We start from the raw sequence: 14,795 nt of genomic DNA, 5'->3' as shown, positions 1-14,795 counted from the left end.
CAGTAGAGAGGACATGTAATTATTTTGTTGATGTTTGACAGGTAGGACAGTCAGTAGAGAGGACATGTAATTATTTTGTTGATGTTTGACAGGTAGGACAGTCTGTAGAGAGGACATGTAATTATTTTGTTGATGTTTGACAGGTAGGACAGTCATTAGAGAGGACATGTAATTATTTTGTTGATGTTTGACAGGTTGGACAGTCATTAGAGAGGACATGTAATTATTTTGTTGATGTTTGACAGGTTGGACAGTCAGTAGAGAGGACATGTAATTATTTTGTTGATGTTTGACAGGTAGGACAGTCAGTAGAGAGGACATGTAATTATTTTGTTGATGTTTGACAGGTAGGACAGTCAGTAGAGAGGACATGTAATTATTTTGTTGATGTTTGACAGGTAGGACAGTCTGTAGAGAGGACATGTAATTATTTTGTTGATGTTTGACAGGTAGGACAGTCAGTAGAGAGGACATGTAATTATTTTGTTGATGTTTGACAGGTTGGACAGTCTGTAGAGAGGACATGTAATTATTTTGTTGATGTTTGACAGGTAGGACAGTCAGTAGAGAGGACATGTAATTATTTTGTTGATGTTTGACAGGTAGGACAGTCAGTAGAGAGGACATGTAATTATTTTGTTGATGTTTGACAGGTAGGACAGTCTGTAGAGAGGACATGTAATTATTTTGTTGATGTTTGACAGGTAGGACAGTCAGTAGAGAGGACATGTAATTATTTTGTTGATGTTTGACAGGTAGGACAGTCAGTAGAGAGGACATGTAATTATTTTGTTGATGTTTGACAGGTAGGACAGTCAGTAGAGAGGACATGTAATTATTTTGTTGATGTTTGACAGGTAGGACAGTCAGTAGAGAGGACATGTAATTATTTTGTTGATGTTTGACAGGTAGGACAGTCAGTAGAGAGGACATGTAATTATTTTGTTGATGTTTGACAGGTAGGACAGTCAGTAGAGAGGACATGTAATTATTTTGTTGATGTTTGACAGGTAGGACAGTCAGTAGAGAGGACATGTAATTATTTTGTTGATGTTTGACAGGTAGGACAGTCAGTAGAGAGGACATGTAATTATTTTGTTGATGTTTGACAGGTTGGACAGTCTGTAGAGAGGACATGTAATTATTTTGTTGATGTTTGACAGGTAGGACAGTCAGTAGAGAGGACATGTAATTATTTTGTTGATGTTTGACAGGTAGGACAGTCAGTAGAGAGGACATGTAATTATTTTATTGATGTTTGACAGGTAGGACAGTCAGTAGAGAGGACATGTAATTATTTTGTTGATGTTTGACAGGTAGGACAGTCAGTAGAGAGGACATGTAATTATTTTGTTGATGTTTGACAGGTAGGACAGTCAGTAGAGAGGACATGTAATTATTTTGTTGATGTTTGACAGGTTGGACAGTCAGTAGAGAGGACATGTAATTATTTTGTTGATGTTTGACAGGTAGGACAGTCTGTAGAGAGGACATGTAATTATTTTGTTGATGTTTGACAGGTAGGACATCTCAGTAGAGAGGACATGTAATTATTTTATTGATGTTTGACAGGTTGGACAGTCTGTAGAGAGGACATGTAATTATTTTGTTGATGTTTGACAGGTAGGACAGTCTGTAGAGAGGACATGTAATTATTTTGTTGATGTTTGACAGGTTGGACAGTCAGTAGAGAGGACAATGTAATTATTTTGTTGATGTTTGACAGGTAGGACAGTCATTAGAGAGGACATGTAATTATTTTGTTGATGTTTGACAGGTAGGACAGTCTGTAGAGAGGACATGTAATTATTTTGTTGATGTTTGACAGGTAGGACAGTCTGTAGAGAGGACATGTAAATTATTTTGTTGATGTTTGACAGGTAGGACAGTCTGTAGAGAGGACATGTAATTATTTTGTTGATGTTTGACAGGTAGGACAGTCAGTAGAGAGGACATGTAATTATTTTGTTGATGTTTGACAGGTAGGACAGTCTGTAGAGAGGACATGTAATTATTTTGTTGATGTTTGACAGGTAGGACAGTCTGTAGAGAGGACATGTAATTATTTTGTTGATGTTTGACAGGTAGGACAGTCTGTAGAGAGGACATGTAATTATTTTGTTGATGTTTGACAGGTAGGACAGTCTGAAGAGAGGACATGTAATAATTATTTTTGTTGATGTTTGACAGGTAGGACAGTCTGTAGAGAGGACATGTAATTATTTTGTTGATGTTTGACAGGTAGGAAGTCAGTAGAGAGGACATGTAATTATTTGTTGATGTTTGACAGGTAGGACAGTCAGTAGAGAGGACATGTAATTATTTTGTTGATGTTTGACAGGTAGGACAGTCTGTAGAGAGGACATGTAATTATTTTGTTGATGTTTGACAGGTTGGACAGTCTGTAGAGAGGACATGTAATTATTTTGTTGATGTTTGACAGGTAGGACAGTCAGTAGAGAGGACATGTAATTTATTTTGTTGATGTTTGACAGGTTGGACAGTCTGTAGAGAGGGACATGTAATTATTTTATTGATGTTTGACAGGTAGGACAGTCTGTAGAGAGGACATGTAATTATTTTGTTGATGTTTGACAGGTTGGACAGTCAGTAGAGAGGACATGTAATTATTTTGTTGATGTTTGACAGGTAGGACAGTCAGTAGAGAGGACATGTAATTATTTTGTTGATGTTTGACAGGTAGGACAGTCTGTAGAGAGGACATGTAATTATTTTGTTGATGTTTGACAGGTAGGACAGTCAGTAGAGAGGACATGTAATTATTTTGTTGATGTTTGACAGGTTGGACAGTCAGTAGAGAGGACATGTAATTATTTTGTTGATGTTTGACAGGTAGGACAGTCTGTAGAGAGGACATGTAATTATTTTGTTGATGTTTGACAGGTAGGACAGTCTGTAGAGAGGACATGTAATTATTTTGTTGATGTTTGACAGGTAGGACAGTCAGTAGAGAGGACATGTAATTATTTTGTTGATGTTTGACAGGTAGGACAGTCTGTAGAGAGGACATGTAATTATTTTGTTGATGTTTGACAGGTAGGACAGTCTGAAGAGAGGACATGTAATTATTTTATTGATGTTTGACAGGTAGGACAGTCTGTAAGAGAGGACATGTAATTATTTTTGTGATGTTTGACAGGTAGGACAGTCTGTAGAGAGGACATGTAATTATTTTGTTGATGTTTGACAGGTAGGACAGTCTGTAGAGAGGACATGTAATTATTTTGTTGATGTTTGACAGGTAGGACAGTCTGTAGAGAGGACATGTAATTATTTTGTTGATGTTTGACAGGTTGGACAGTCTGTAGAGAGGACATGTAATTATTTTGTTGATGTTTGACAGGTAGGACAGTCTGTAGAGAGGACATGTAATTATTTTGTTGATGTTTGACAGGTAGGACAGTCTGTAAGAGAGGACATGTAATTATTTTATTGATGTTTGACAGGTAGGACAGTCAGTAGAGAGGACATGTAATTATTTTGTTGATGTTTGACAGGTTGGACAGTCTGTAGAGAGGACATGTAATTATTTTGTTGATGTTTGACAGGTAGGACAGTCTGTAGAGAGGACATGTAATTATTTTGTTGATGTTTGACAGGTAGGACAGTCTGTAGAGAGGACATGTAATTATTTTGTTGATGTTTGACAGGTAGGACAGTCAGTAGAGAGGACATGTAATTATTTTGTTGATGTTTGACAGGTAGGACAGTCAGTAGAGAGGACATGTAATTATTTTGTTGATGTTTGACAGGTAGGACAGTCAGTAGAGAGGACATGTAATTATTTTGTTGATGTTTGACAGGTAGGACAGTCAGTAGAGAGGACATGTAATTATTTTGTTGATGTTTGACAGGTAGGACAGTCAGTAGAGAGGACATGTAATTATTTTGTTGATGTTTGACAGGTAGGACAGTCAGTAGAGAGGACATGTAATTATTTTGTTGATGTTTGACAGGTAGGACAGTCTGTAGAGAGGACATGTAATTATTTTTTGATGTTTGACAGGTAGGACAGTCTGTAGAGAGGACATGTAATTATTTTATTGATGTTTGACAGGTAGGACAGTCAGTAGAGAGGACATGTAATTATTTTGTTGATGTTTGACAGGTAGGACAGTCTGTAGAGAGGACAATGTAATTATTTTGTTGATGTTTGACAGGTAGGACAGTCTGTAGAGAGGACATGTAATTATTTTATTGATGTTTGACAGGTAGGACAGTCAGTAGAGAGGACATGTAATTATTTTGTTGATGTTTGACAGGTTGGACAGTCTGTAGAGAGGACATGTAATTATTTTGTTGATGTTTGACAGGTAGGACAGTCTGTAGAGAGGACATGTAATTATTTTGTTGATGTTTGACAGGTAGGACAGTCTGTAGAGAGGACATGTAATTATTTTGTTGATGTTTGACAGGTAGGACAGTCAGTAGAGAGGACATGTAATTATTTTATTGATGTTTGACAGGTAGGACAGTCTGTAGAGAGGGCATGTAATTATTTTGTTGATGTTTGACAGGTAGGACAGTCTGTAGAGAGGACATGTAATTATTTTTTGATGTTTGACAGGTAGGACAGTCAGTAGAGAGGACATGTAATTATTTTATTGATGTTTGACAGGTAGGACAGTCAGTAGAGAGGACATGTAATTATTTTGTTGATGTTTGACAGGTAGGACAGTCTGTAGAGAGGACATGTAATTATTTTGTTGATGTTTGACAGGTAGGACAGTCTGTAGAGAGGACATGTAATTATTTTGTTGATGTTTGACAGGTAGGACAGTCTGTAGAGAGGACATGTAATTATTTTGTTGATGTTTGACAGGTAGGACAGTCTGTAGAGAGGACATGTAATTATTTTGTTGATGTTTGACAGGTAGGACAGTCAGTAGAGAGGACATGTAATTATTTTGTTGATGTTTGACAGGTAGGACAGTCTGTAGAGAGGGACATGTAATTATTTTGTGATGTTTGACAGGTAGGACAGTCAGTAGAGAGGACATGTAATTATTTTTTGATGTTTGACAGGTAGGACAGTCAGTAGAGAGGACATGTAATTATTTTGTTGATGTTTGACAGGTAGGACAGTCTGTAGAGAGGACATGTAATTATTTTGTTGATGTTTGACAGGTAGGACAGTCAGTAGAGAGGACATGTAATTATTTTGTTGATGTTTGACAGGTAGGACAGTCTGTAGTAGAGAGGACATGTAATTATTTTGTTGATGTTTGACAGGTAGGACAGTCTGTAGAGAGGACATGTAATTATTTTGTTGATGTTTGACAGGTTGGACAGTCTGTAGAGAGGACATGTAATTATTTTGTTGATGTTTGACAGGTTGGACAGTCAGTAGAGAGGACATGTAATTATTTTGTTGATGTTTGACAGGTAGGACAGTCTGTAGAGAGGACATGTAATTATTTTGTTGATGTTTGACAGATTGGACAGTCTGTAGAGAGGACATGTAATTATTTTGTTGATGTTTGACAGGTTGGACAGTCTGTAGAGAGGACATGTAATTATTTTGTTGATGTTTGACAGGTTGGACAGTCTGTAGAGAGGACATGTAATTATTTTGTTGATGTTTGACAGGTAGGACAGTCTGTAGAGAGGACATGTAATTATTTTGTTGATGTTTGACAGGTAGGACAGTCAGTAGAGAGGACATGTAATTATTTTATTGATGTTTGACAGGTAGGACAGTCAGTAGAGAGGACATGTAATTATTTTGTTGATGTTTGACAGGTAGGACAGTCTGTAGAGAGGACATGTAATTATTTTGTTGATGTTTGACAGGTAGGACAGTCTGTTAGAGAGGACATGTAATTATTTTGTTGATGTTTGACAGGTAGGACAGTCAGTAGAGAGGACATGTAATTATTTTGTTGATGTTTGACAGGTTGGACAGTCTGTAGAGAGGACATGTAATTATTTTGTTGATGTTTGACAGGTAGGACAGTCAGTAGAGAGGACATGTAATTATTTTGTTGATGTTTGACAGGTAGGACAGTCAGTAGAGAGGACATGTAATTATTTTGTTGATGTTTGACAGGTTGGACAGTCTGTAGAGAGGACATGTAATTATTTTGTTGATGTTTGACAGGTAGGACAGTCAGTAGAGAGGACATGTAATTATTTTGTTGATGTTTGACAGGTTGGACAGTCAGTAGAGAGGACATGTAATTATTTTGTTGATGTTTGACAGGTAGGACAGTCAGTAGAGAGGACATGTAATTATTTTTGTTGATGTTTGAGAGGTTGGACAGTCTGAAGAGAGGACATGTAATTATTTTGTTGATGTTTGACAGGTTGGACAGTCAGTAGAGAGGACATGTAATTATTTTGTTGATGTTTGACAGGTAGGACAGTCAGTAGAGAGGACATGTAATTATTTTGTTGATGTTTGACAGGTAGGACATGTAGTAGAGAGGACATGAATTATTTTATTTGTTGATGTTTGACAGGTAGGACAGTCTGTAGAGAGGACATGTAATTATTTTGTTGATGTTTGACAGGTAGGACAGTCAGTAGAGAGGACATGTAATTATTTTGTTGATGTTTGACAGGTAGGACAGTCTGTAGAGAGGACATGTAATTATTTTGTTGATGTTTGACAGGTAGGACAGTCAGTAGAGAGGACATGTATTATTTTGTTGATGTTTGACATTATTAATTATTTTGTTGATGTTTGACAGGTAGGACAGTCTGTAGAGAGGACATGTAATTATTTTGTTGATGTTTGACAGGTTGGACAGTCTGTAGAGAGGACATGTAATTATTTTGTTGATGTTTGACAGGTTGGACAGTCTGTAGAGAGGACATGTAATTATTTTATTGATGTTTGACAGGTAGGACAGTCTGTAGAGAGGACATGTAATTATTTTATTGATGTTTGACAGGTTGGACAGTCTGTAGAGAGAGGACATGTAATTATTTTGTTGATGTTTGACAGGTAGGACAGTCTGTAGAGAGGACATGTAATTATTTTGTTGATGTTTGACAGGTAGGGACAGTCAGTAGAGAGGACATGTAATTATTTTGTTGATGTTTGACAGGTTGGACAGTCAGTAGAGAGGACATGTAATTATTTTGTTGATGTTTGACAGGTAGGACAGTCAGTAGAGAGGACATGTAATTATTTTGTTGATGTTTGACAGGTAGGACAGTCAGTAGAGAGGACATGTAATTATTTTGTTGATGTTTGACAGGTTGGACAGTCAGTAGAGAGGACATGTAATTATTTTGTTGATGTTTGACAGGTTGGACAGTCATTAGAGAGGACATGTAATTATTTTGTTGATGTTTGACAGGTTGGACAGTCAGTAGAGAGGACATGTAATTATTTTGTTGATGTTTGACAGGTGGGACAGTCAGTAGAGAGGACATGTAATTATTTTGTTGATGTTTGACAGGTGGACAGTCAGTAGAGAGGACATGTAATTATTTTGTTGATGTTTTGACAGGTGGACAGTCAGTAGAGAGGACATGTAATTATTTTGTTGATGTTTGACAGGTTGGACAGTCAGTAGAGAGGACATGTAATTATTTTGTTGATGTTTGACAGGTAGGACAGTCAGTAGAGAGGACATGTAATTATTTTGTTGATGTTTGACAGGTTGGACAGTCAGTAGAGAGGACATGTAATTATTTTGTTGATGTTTGACAGGTTGGGACAGTCTGTAGAGAGGGACATGTAATTATTTTGTTGATGTTTGACAGGTAGGACAGTCAGTAGAGAGGACATGTAATTATTTTGTTGATGTTTGACAGGTTGGACAGTCAGTAGAGAGGACATGTAATTATTTTGTTGATGTTTGACAGGTAGGACAGTCAGTAGAGAGGACATGTAATTATTTTGTTGATGTTTGACAGGTAGGACAGTCAGTAGAGAGGACATGTAATTATTTTGTTGATGTTTGACAGGTAGGACAGTCAGTAGAGAGGACATGTAATTATTTTGTTGATGTTTGACAGGTAGGACAGTCAGTAGAGAGGACATGTAATTATTTTGTTGATGTTTGACAGGTAGGACAGTCAGTAGAGAGGACATGTAATTATTTTGTTGATGTTTGACAGGTTGGACAGTCTGTAGAGAGGACATGTAATTATTTTGTTGATGTTTGACAGGTAGGACAGTCAGTAGAGAGGACATGTAATTATTTTGTTGATGTTTGACAGGTAGGACGGTCAGTAGAGAGGACATGTAATTATTTTATTGATGTTTGACTGGTTGGACAGTCTGTAGAGAGGACAATGTAATTATTTTGTTGATGTTTGACAGGTAGGACAGTCTGTAGAGAGGACATGTAATTATTTTGTTGATGTTTGACAGGTAGGACAGTCTGTAGAGAGGACATGTAATTATTTTGTTGATGTTTGACAGGTAGGACAGCCATAGAGAGGACATGTAATTATTTTGTTGATGTTTGACAGGTAGGACAGCCAGTAGAGAGGACATGTAATTATTTTGTTGATGTTTGACAGGTAGGACAGCCAGTATGAGAGGACATGTATTATTTTGTTGATGTTTGACAGTTAGGAGGAATGTAATTATTTGTTGAAGTTTGACAGGTAGGACAGCCAGTTAGACGACGTGTGATTATTTTGTTGATGTTTGACAGGTAAGACAGCCAGTAGAGAGGACATGTAGTTATTTTGTTGATGTTTGACAGGTAGGACAGCCAGTGGAGAACAAACCTGAGGACCAGATCTCTGATGACAATACAGGTCAGACCAATGGCTACACAGGCACACCCTCCAGTACAGTTAGCTACCACTTTCAAACCTTTCACCGCCATGTCAAAGACGGAAAATCTGGCTGATATTAACATGGATGTCATTAAAAAGCGTCTCCAAGAAAGGTTTTCACTGTTTGAAATTACCAACATTTTCAATTTAAGAATTATTATTTCCAAATTTCTTTCTTGTGTATGAGCTGGGTGAAAACAAACCCTACCAAACAAAGTACAATCGAGACTGTCTGAGCGACCCCTTGTATGTAGCGACTCCCTGTCTTATGTGACCTTACTTGAGACCCCCCTACGTAATTTGCTATATAATTGGTCTTTTTTCAGTGACTCCGTCTTACGTGACAAGCGACCATGTTTTTACAACCCCAAAATTACAAAAGGTCTGTCTTGAGCGACTTTTCATTCGCCTGCGGCCTTAATTATGATCGATAAAGAGGTGTGAACATCGAATTAAACATTGACTGTTGACTACGATTAGAGTACATTACTGTGTAACCAGTTTTGACGGATCATGAAAGATCGTTTTTTCCACAATATTTGGCTTCAAAACTATGAAATAGGTCTTGTACCATCCAGATATTTCTCCTTAATAAACAATGCTAAATATTGAAAATGAATAACTGTACACGTTAAATAAATCAGCATGCTATATTTTACCTACCGTATCATCTATGGCTTGGCGTGGGTGACTCTCTTTTCGTTTTGTACGTGACATTTACGACCAAACATAATTTTATTCCTTAATATGAGTAAGAAGGCATTATAAATGCCATCCTGAAGTCAGCAACCCTATCTTTTCTTGAAACGTTTCTCCTAAAGCCAGCCAGTCTTGTAAAGACAAATGTACATGACTTGGGCTTCGGTAATGGCTGTCATTTAGTAGCGGTATACAGTAGATTTGTAAAATTAAGCAAAATAAAGCACAGGCTTTAAAACATTACCTCTACAAAAGTACTCTTTTTTTCATCTTCTCAACATCTGCAATTGTTTTGTAGTGGTCATTTTAGGACAGGTCTGAGTTTTGTGGGTTTTTTAGGTCATCTGACCCAAAGGGTCAGGATGACCTATTGTCATCATGCACCGTCCGTAAACTTTTCATTCAAACGACTTCTTCTCAATAACCGGAAGGCCCAGGGTACTCATATTTGGCCTGTAGGTTGCTGGGATGAAGGGCTACCAAGTTTGTTCAAATGAATGACCTTGACCTTCATTCAAGGTCACAGGGGTCAAATAGGCTAAAATCTTTAAACGACTTCTTCTCAAAAACCAGAATTCCCAGGGTACTGATATTGGGCCTGTATGATGCTGGGATGAAGGGCTACCAAGTTTGTTCAAATGAATGACCTTGATCTTCATTCAAGGTCACAAATTAAGGGTCAAATAGGCTAAAATCCTTTAAACAACTTCTTCTCAAGAACCAGAAGGCCTAGGGTACTGATATTGGGCCTGTAGGATGCTGGGATGAAGGGCTAGCAAGTTTGTTCAAATAAATGACCTTGACCTTCATTCAAGGTCACAGGGGTCAAATAGGCTTAAATCCTTTAAACAACTTCTTGTGAATAACTAAGAGGCCTAGAGACCTGATATTAGGCCTGTGGCATGCTGGGATGAAGGGCTACCAAGTTTGTTCAAATGAATGACCTTGACCTTTATTCAAGGTCAAAGGGTTCAAAAAGGCTAAGATATTTAAACGACTTCTTCTCAAGAACCAGAAGGCCCAGGGTACTGATATTAGGCCTGTAGGATGCTGGGATAAAGGCTTACCAAGTTTGTTCAAATGAATGACCTTGACCTTCATTCAAGGTCACAGGGGTCAAATAGGCTAAAATCCTTTAAACAACTTCATGTGAATAACTAAGAGGCCTAGAGACCTGATATTAGGCTTGTAGGATGCTGGGATGAAGGGCTACCAAGTTTGTTCAAATGAATGACCTTGACCTTTATTCAAGGTCAAAGGGTTCAAAAAGGCTAAAATCCTTTAAACAACTTCTTGTGAATAATTAAGAGGCCTAGAGACCTGATAGGGCTACCAAGTTTGTTCAAATAAATGACCTTGACCTTCTTTCAAAGTCATAGGGGTCAAATAGGCTAAAATCTTTAAACAGCTTCTTCTCAAAAACCAGAAGGCCCAGGGTACTGATATTGGGCCTGTGACATGCTGGGTTGAAGGGCTACCAAGTTAAATGACCTTGACCTTCATTCATGGTCACAGGGGTCAAATAGGCTAAAATCCTTTAAACGACTTCTTCTCAAAAACCAGAAGGCCCAGGGTACTGATATTGGGCCTGTAGGATGCTGGGATGAAGGGCTACCAATTTTGTTCAAATAAATGACCTTGACCTTCATTCAAGGTCACAGGGGTCAAATAGGCTAAAATCCTTTAAACAACTTCTTGTGAATAACTAAGAGGCCTAGAGACCTGATATTAGGCCCAGGGTACTGATATTGGGCTTGTAGGATGCTGGGATGAAGGGCTACCAATTTTGTTCAAATAAATGACCTTGACCTTCATTCAAGGTCACAGGGGTCAAATAGGCTAAAATCCTTTAAACAACTTCTTGTGAATAACTAAGAGGCCTAGAGACCTGATATTAGGCCTGTGGCATGCTGGGATGAAGGGCTACCAAGTTTGTTCAAATGAATGACCTTGACTTTCATTCAAGGTCAAAGGCTTCAAAAAGGCTAAAATCTTTAAACGACTTCTTCTCAAGAACCAGAAGGCCCAGGGTACTGATATTGGGCCTGTGACATGCTGGGATGAAGGGCTACCAAGTTTGTTCAAATAAATGACCTTGACTTTCCTTCAAGGTCACAGGGGTCAAATAGGCTAAATCCTTTAAACAACTTCTTCTCAAGAACCAGAAGACCTAGGGAACTGATATTGGGTCTGTGACATGCTGGGATGAAGGGCTAGCAAGTTTGTTCAAATGAATGACCTTGACCTTCATTCAAGGTCAAAGGAGTCAAATAGGCTAAAATCCTTTAAACAACTTCTTGTGAATAACTGAGAGGTCTAGAGACCTGATATTGGGCCTGTAGGATGCTGGGATGAAGGGCTACCAAGTTTGTTCAAATAAATGACCTTGACCTTCATTCAAGGTCAAAGGGGTCAAAAAGGCTAACATCTTTAAACGACTTCTTCTCAAGAACCAGAAGCCCAGGGTACTGATATTGGGCCCGTGACATGCTGGGATGAAGGGCTACCAAGTTTGTTCAAATGAATGACCTTGACCTTCATTCAAGGTCAAAGGGGTCAAAAAGGCTAAAATCTCTAAACGATTTCTTCTCAAGAACCAGAAGGCCTAGGGTACTGATATTGGGCCTGTAGGATGCTGGGATGAAGGGCTACCAAGTTTGTTCAAATAAATGACCTTGACCTTCATTCAAGGTCACAGGGGTCAAATAGGCTAAAATCCTTTAAACAACTTCTTGTGAATAACTAAGAGCCCTAGAGATCTGATATTAAGCCTGTCGCTTGCTGGGATGAAGGGCTACCAAGTTTGTTCAAATGAATGACCTTGATTTTCATTCAAGGTCATAGAGGTCAAATAGGCTAAAATCTTTAAACGACTATGTTGTATTGTACTAATAGTCAGATGACCTTTAAGGCCCATGGGCCTCTTGTTTAGCTCACCTGGCCCGAAGGGCCGGTGAGCTTATGGCATGGCGCGGCGTCCGTCGTCCGTCAACATTTCCTTTAAATCGCTACTAGTCATAGAGTTCTGCATGGATTGTTACCAAATTTGGCCACAAACATCCTTGAGGGAAGGGGAACAGAACTTGTATAAATTTTGGCTCTGACCCCCCAGGGGCAGGAGGGGCGGGGCCCAATAGGGAATATAAAGGTAAATCCTATAAATCGCTACTTGTCCTAGAGTTCTGCATGGATTGTAACCAAATTTGGCCACAAACATCCTTGGGGGAAGGGGAACAGAACTTGTATAAATTTTGGCTCTGACCCCCCGGGGGCAGGAGGGGCGGGGCCCAATAGGGGAAATAGAGGTAAATCCTATAAATCGCTATTTGTCCTAGAGTTCTGCATGGATTGTAACCAAATTTGGCCACAAACATCCTTGGGGGAAGGGGAACAGAACTTGTATAAATTTTGGCTCTGACCCCCGGGGGCAGGAGGGGCGGGGCCCAATAGGGGAAATAGAGGTAAATCCTATAAATCGCTACTTGTCCTAGAGTTCTGCATGGATTGTAACCAAATTTGGCCACAAACATCCTTGGGGGAAGGGGAACAGAACTTGTATCAATTTTGGCTCTGACCCCCCGGGGGCAGGAGGGGTGGGGCCCAATAGGGGAAATAGAGGTAAATCCTATAAATCGCTACTTGTCCTAGAGTTCTGCATGGATTGTAACCAAATTTGGCCACAAAAATCCTTGAGGGAAGGGGAACAGAACTTGTATAAATTTTGGCTCTGACCCCCTGGGAGCAGGAGGGGCGGGGCCCAATAGGGGAAATAGAAGTAATTCCTATAAATCGCTACTTGTCCTAGAGTTCTGCATGGATTGTAACCAAATTTGGCCACAAACATCCCTGGGGGAAGGGGGAAAGAACTTGTATAAATTTTTATAAATTTTGGCTCTGATCCCCCGGGGGCAGGAGGGGCGGGGTCCAATAGGGGAAATAGAGGTAAATCCTATAAATCGCTATTTGTCCTAGAGTTCTGCATGGATTGTAACCAAATTTGGCCACAAACATCCTTGGGGGAAGGGGAAATGGGCTGACCAGAACTTGTATAAATTTTGGCTCTGACCCCCGGGGAGGAGGGGTGGGGCTCAATAGGGGAAATAGAGGTAAATCCTATAAATCGCTACTTGTCCTAGAGTTCTGCATGGATTGTAACCAAATTTGGCCACAAAAATCCTTGAGGGAAGGGGAACAGAACTTGTATAAATTTTGGCTCTGACCCTTCTGGGGCAGGAGGGGCGGGGCCCAATAGGGGAAATAGAGGTAAATCCTATAAATCGCTACTTGTCCTAGAGTTCTGCATGGATTGTAACCAAATTTGGCCACAAACATCCTTGGGGAAAGGGGAAAAGAACTTGTATAAATTTTGGCTCTGACCCCTGGGTGCAGGAGGGGCGGGGCCCAATAGGGGAAATAGATGTAAATCCTATAAAACGCTACTTGTCCTAGAGTTCTGCATAGATTGTAACAAAATTTGGCCACAAACATCCTTGGGGGAAGGGGAACAGAACTTGTATAAATTTTGGCTCTGACCCCCGGGGGCAGGAGGGGCGGGGTCCAATAGGGGAAATAGAGGTAAATCCTATAAATCGCTATTTGTCCTAGAGTTCTGCATGGATTGTAACCAAATTTGGCCACAAACATCCTTGGGGGAAGGGGAACAGAACTTGTATAAATTTTGGCTCTGACCCCCGGGGGCAGGAGGGGCGGGGCCCAATAGGGGAAATAGAGGTAAATCCTATAAATCGCTACTTGTCCTAGAGTTCTGCATGGATTGTAACCAAATTTGGCCACAAACATCCTTGGGGGAAGGGGAACAGAACTTGTATAAATTTTGGCTCTGACCCCCCGGGGGCAGGAGGGGTGGGGCTCAATAGGGGAAATAGAGGTAAATCCTATAAATCGCTACTTGTCCTAGAGTTCTGCATGGATTGTAACCAAATTTGGCCACAAACATCCTTGGGGGAAGGGGAACAGAACTTGTATAAATTTTGGCTCTGACCCCCCGGGGGCAGGAGGGGCGGGGCCCAATAGGGGAAATAAGAGGTAAATCCTATAAATCGCTACTTGTCCTAGAGTTCTGCATGGATTGTAACCAAATTTGGCCACAAACATCCTTGGGGGAAGGGGAACAGAACTTGTATAAATTTTGGCTCTGACCCCCTGGGGGCAGGAGGGGCGGGGCCCAATAGGGGAAATAGAGGTAAATCCTATAAATCGCTACTTGTCCTAGAGTTCTGCATGGATTGTAACCAAATTTGGCCACAAACATCCTTGGGGGAAGGGGAACAGAACTTGTATAAATTTTGGCTCTGACCCCCCGGGGGCAG

At 39.7% G+C, this 14,795-nt stretch overlaps 1 protein-coding gene across 1 annotated transcript in view; it reads left to right on the top strand.

Moving 5' to 3' along the window:
- Positions 1-14,795, top strand: part of LOC138307276 (PAX3- and PAX7-binding protein 1-like) — a 79,074-nt gene that overhangs the window by 28,886 nt on the left and 35,393 nt on the right. The window contains 2 exon segments of the mRNA XM_069247931.1: positions 8,691-8,786; positions 8,788-8,879. Of these exon segments, the coding sequence (XP_069104032.1) occupies positions 8,691-8,786; positions 8,788-8,879 (188 nt within the window).

Source organism: Argopecten irradians, chromosome 1 (assembly GCF_041381155.1).
Source record: "Argopecten irradians isolate NY chromosome 1, Ai_NY, whole genome shotgun sequence".
Taxonomy (NCBI): Eukaryota; Metazoa; Mollusca; class Bivalvia; order Pectinida; family Pectinidae; genus Argopecten; species Argopecten irradians.
The sequence above is the reverse complement of the archived record's forward strand: the minus strand, read 5'-3'. Positions and strand labels throughout refer to the sequence as shown.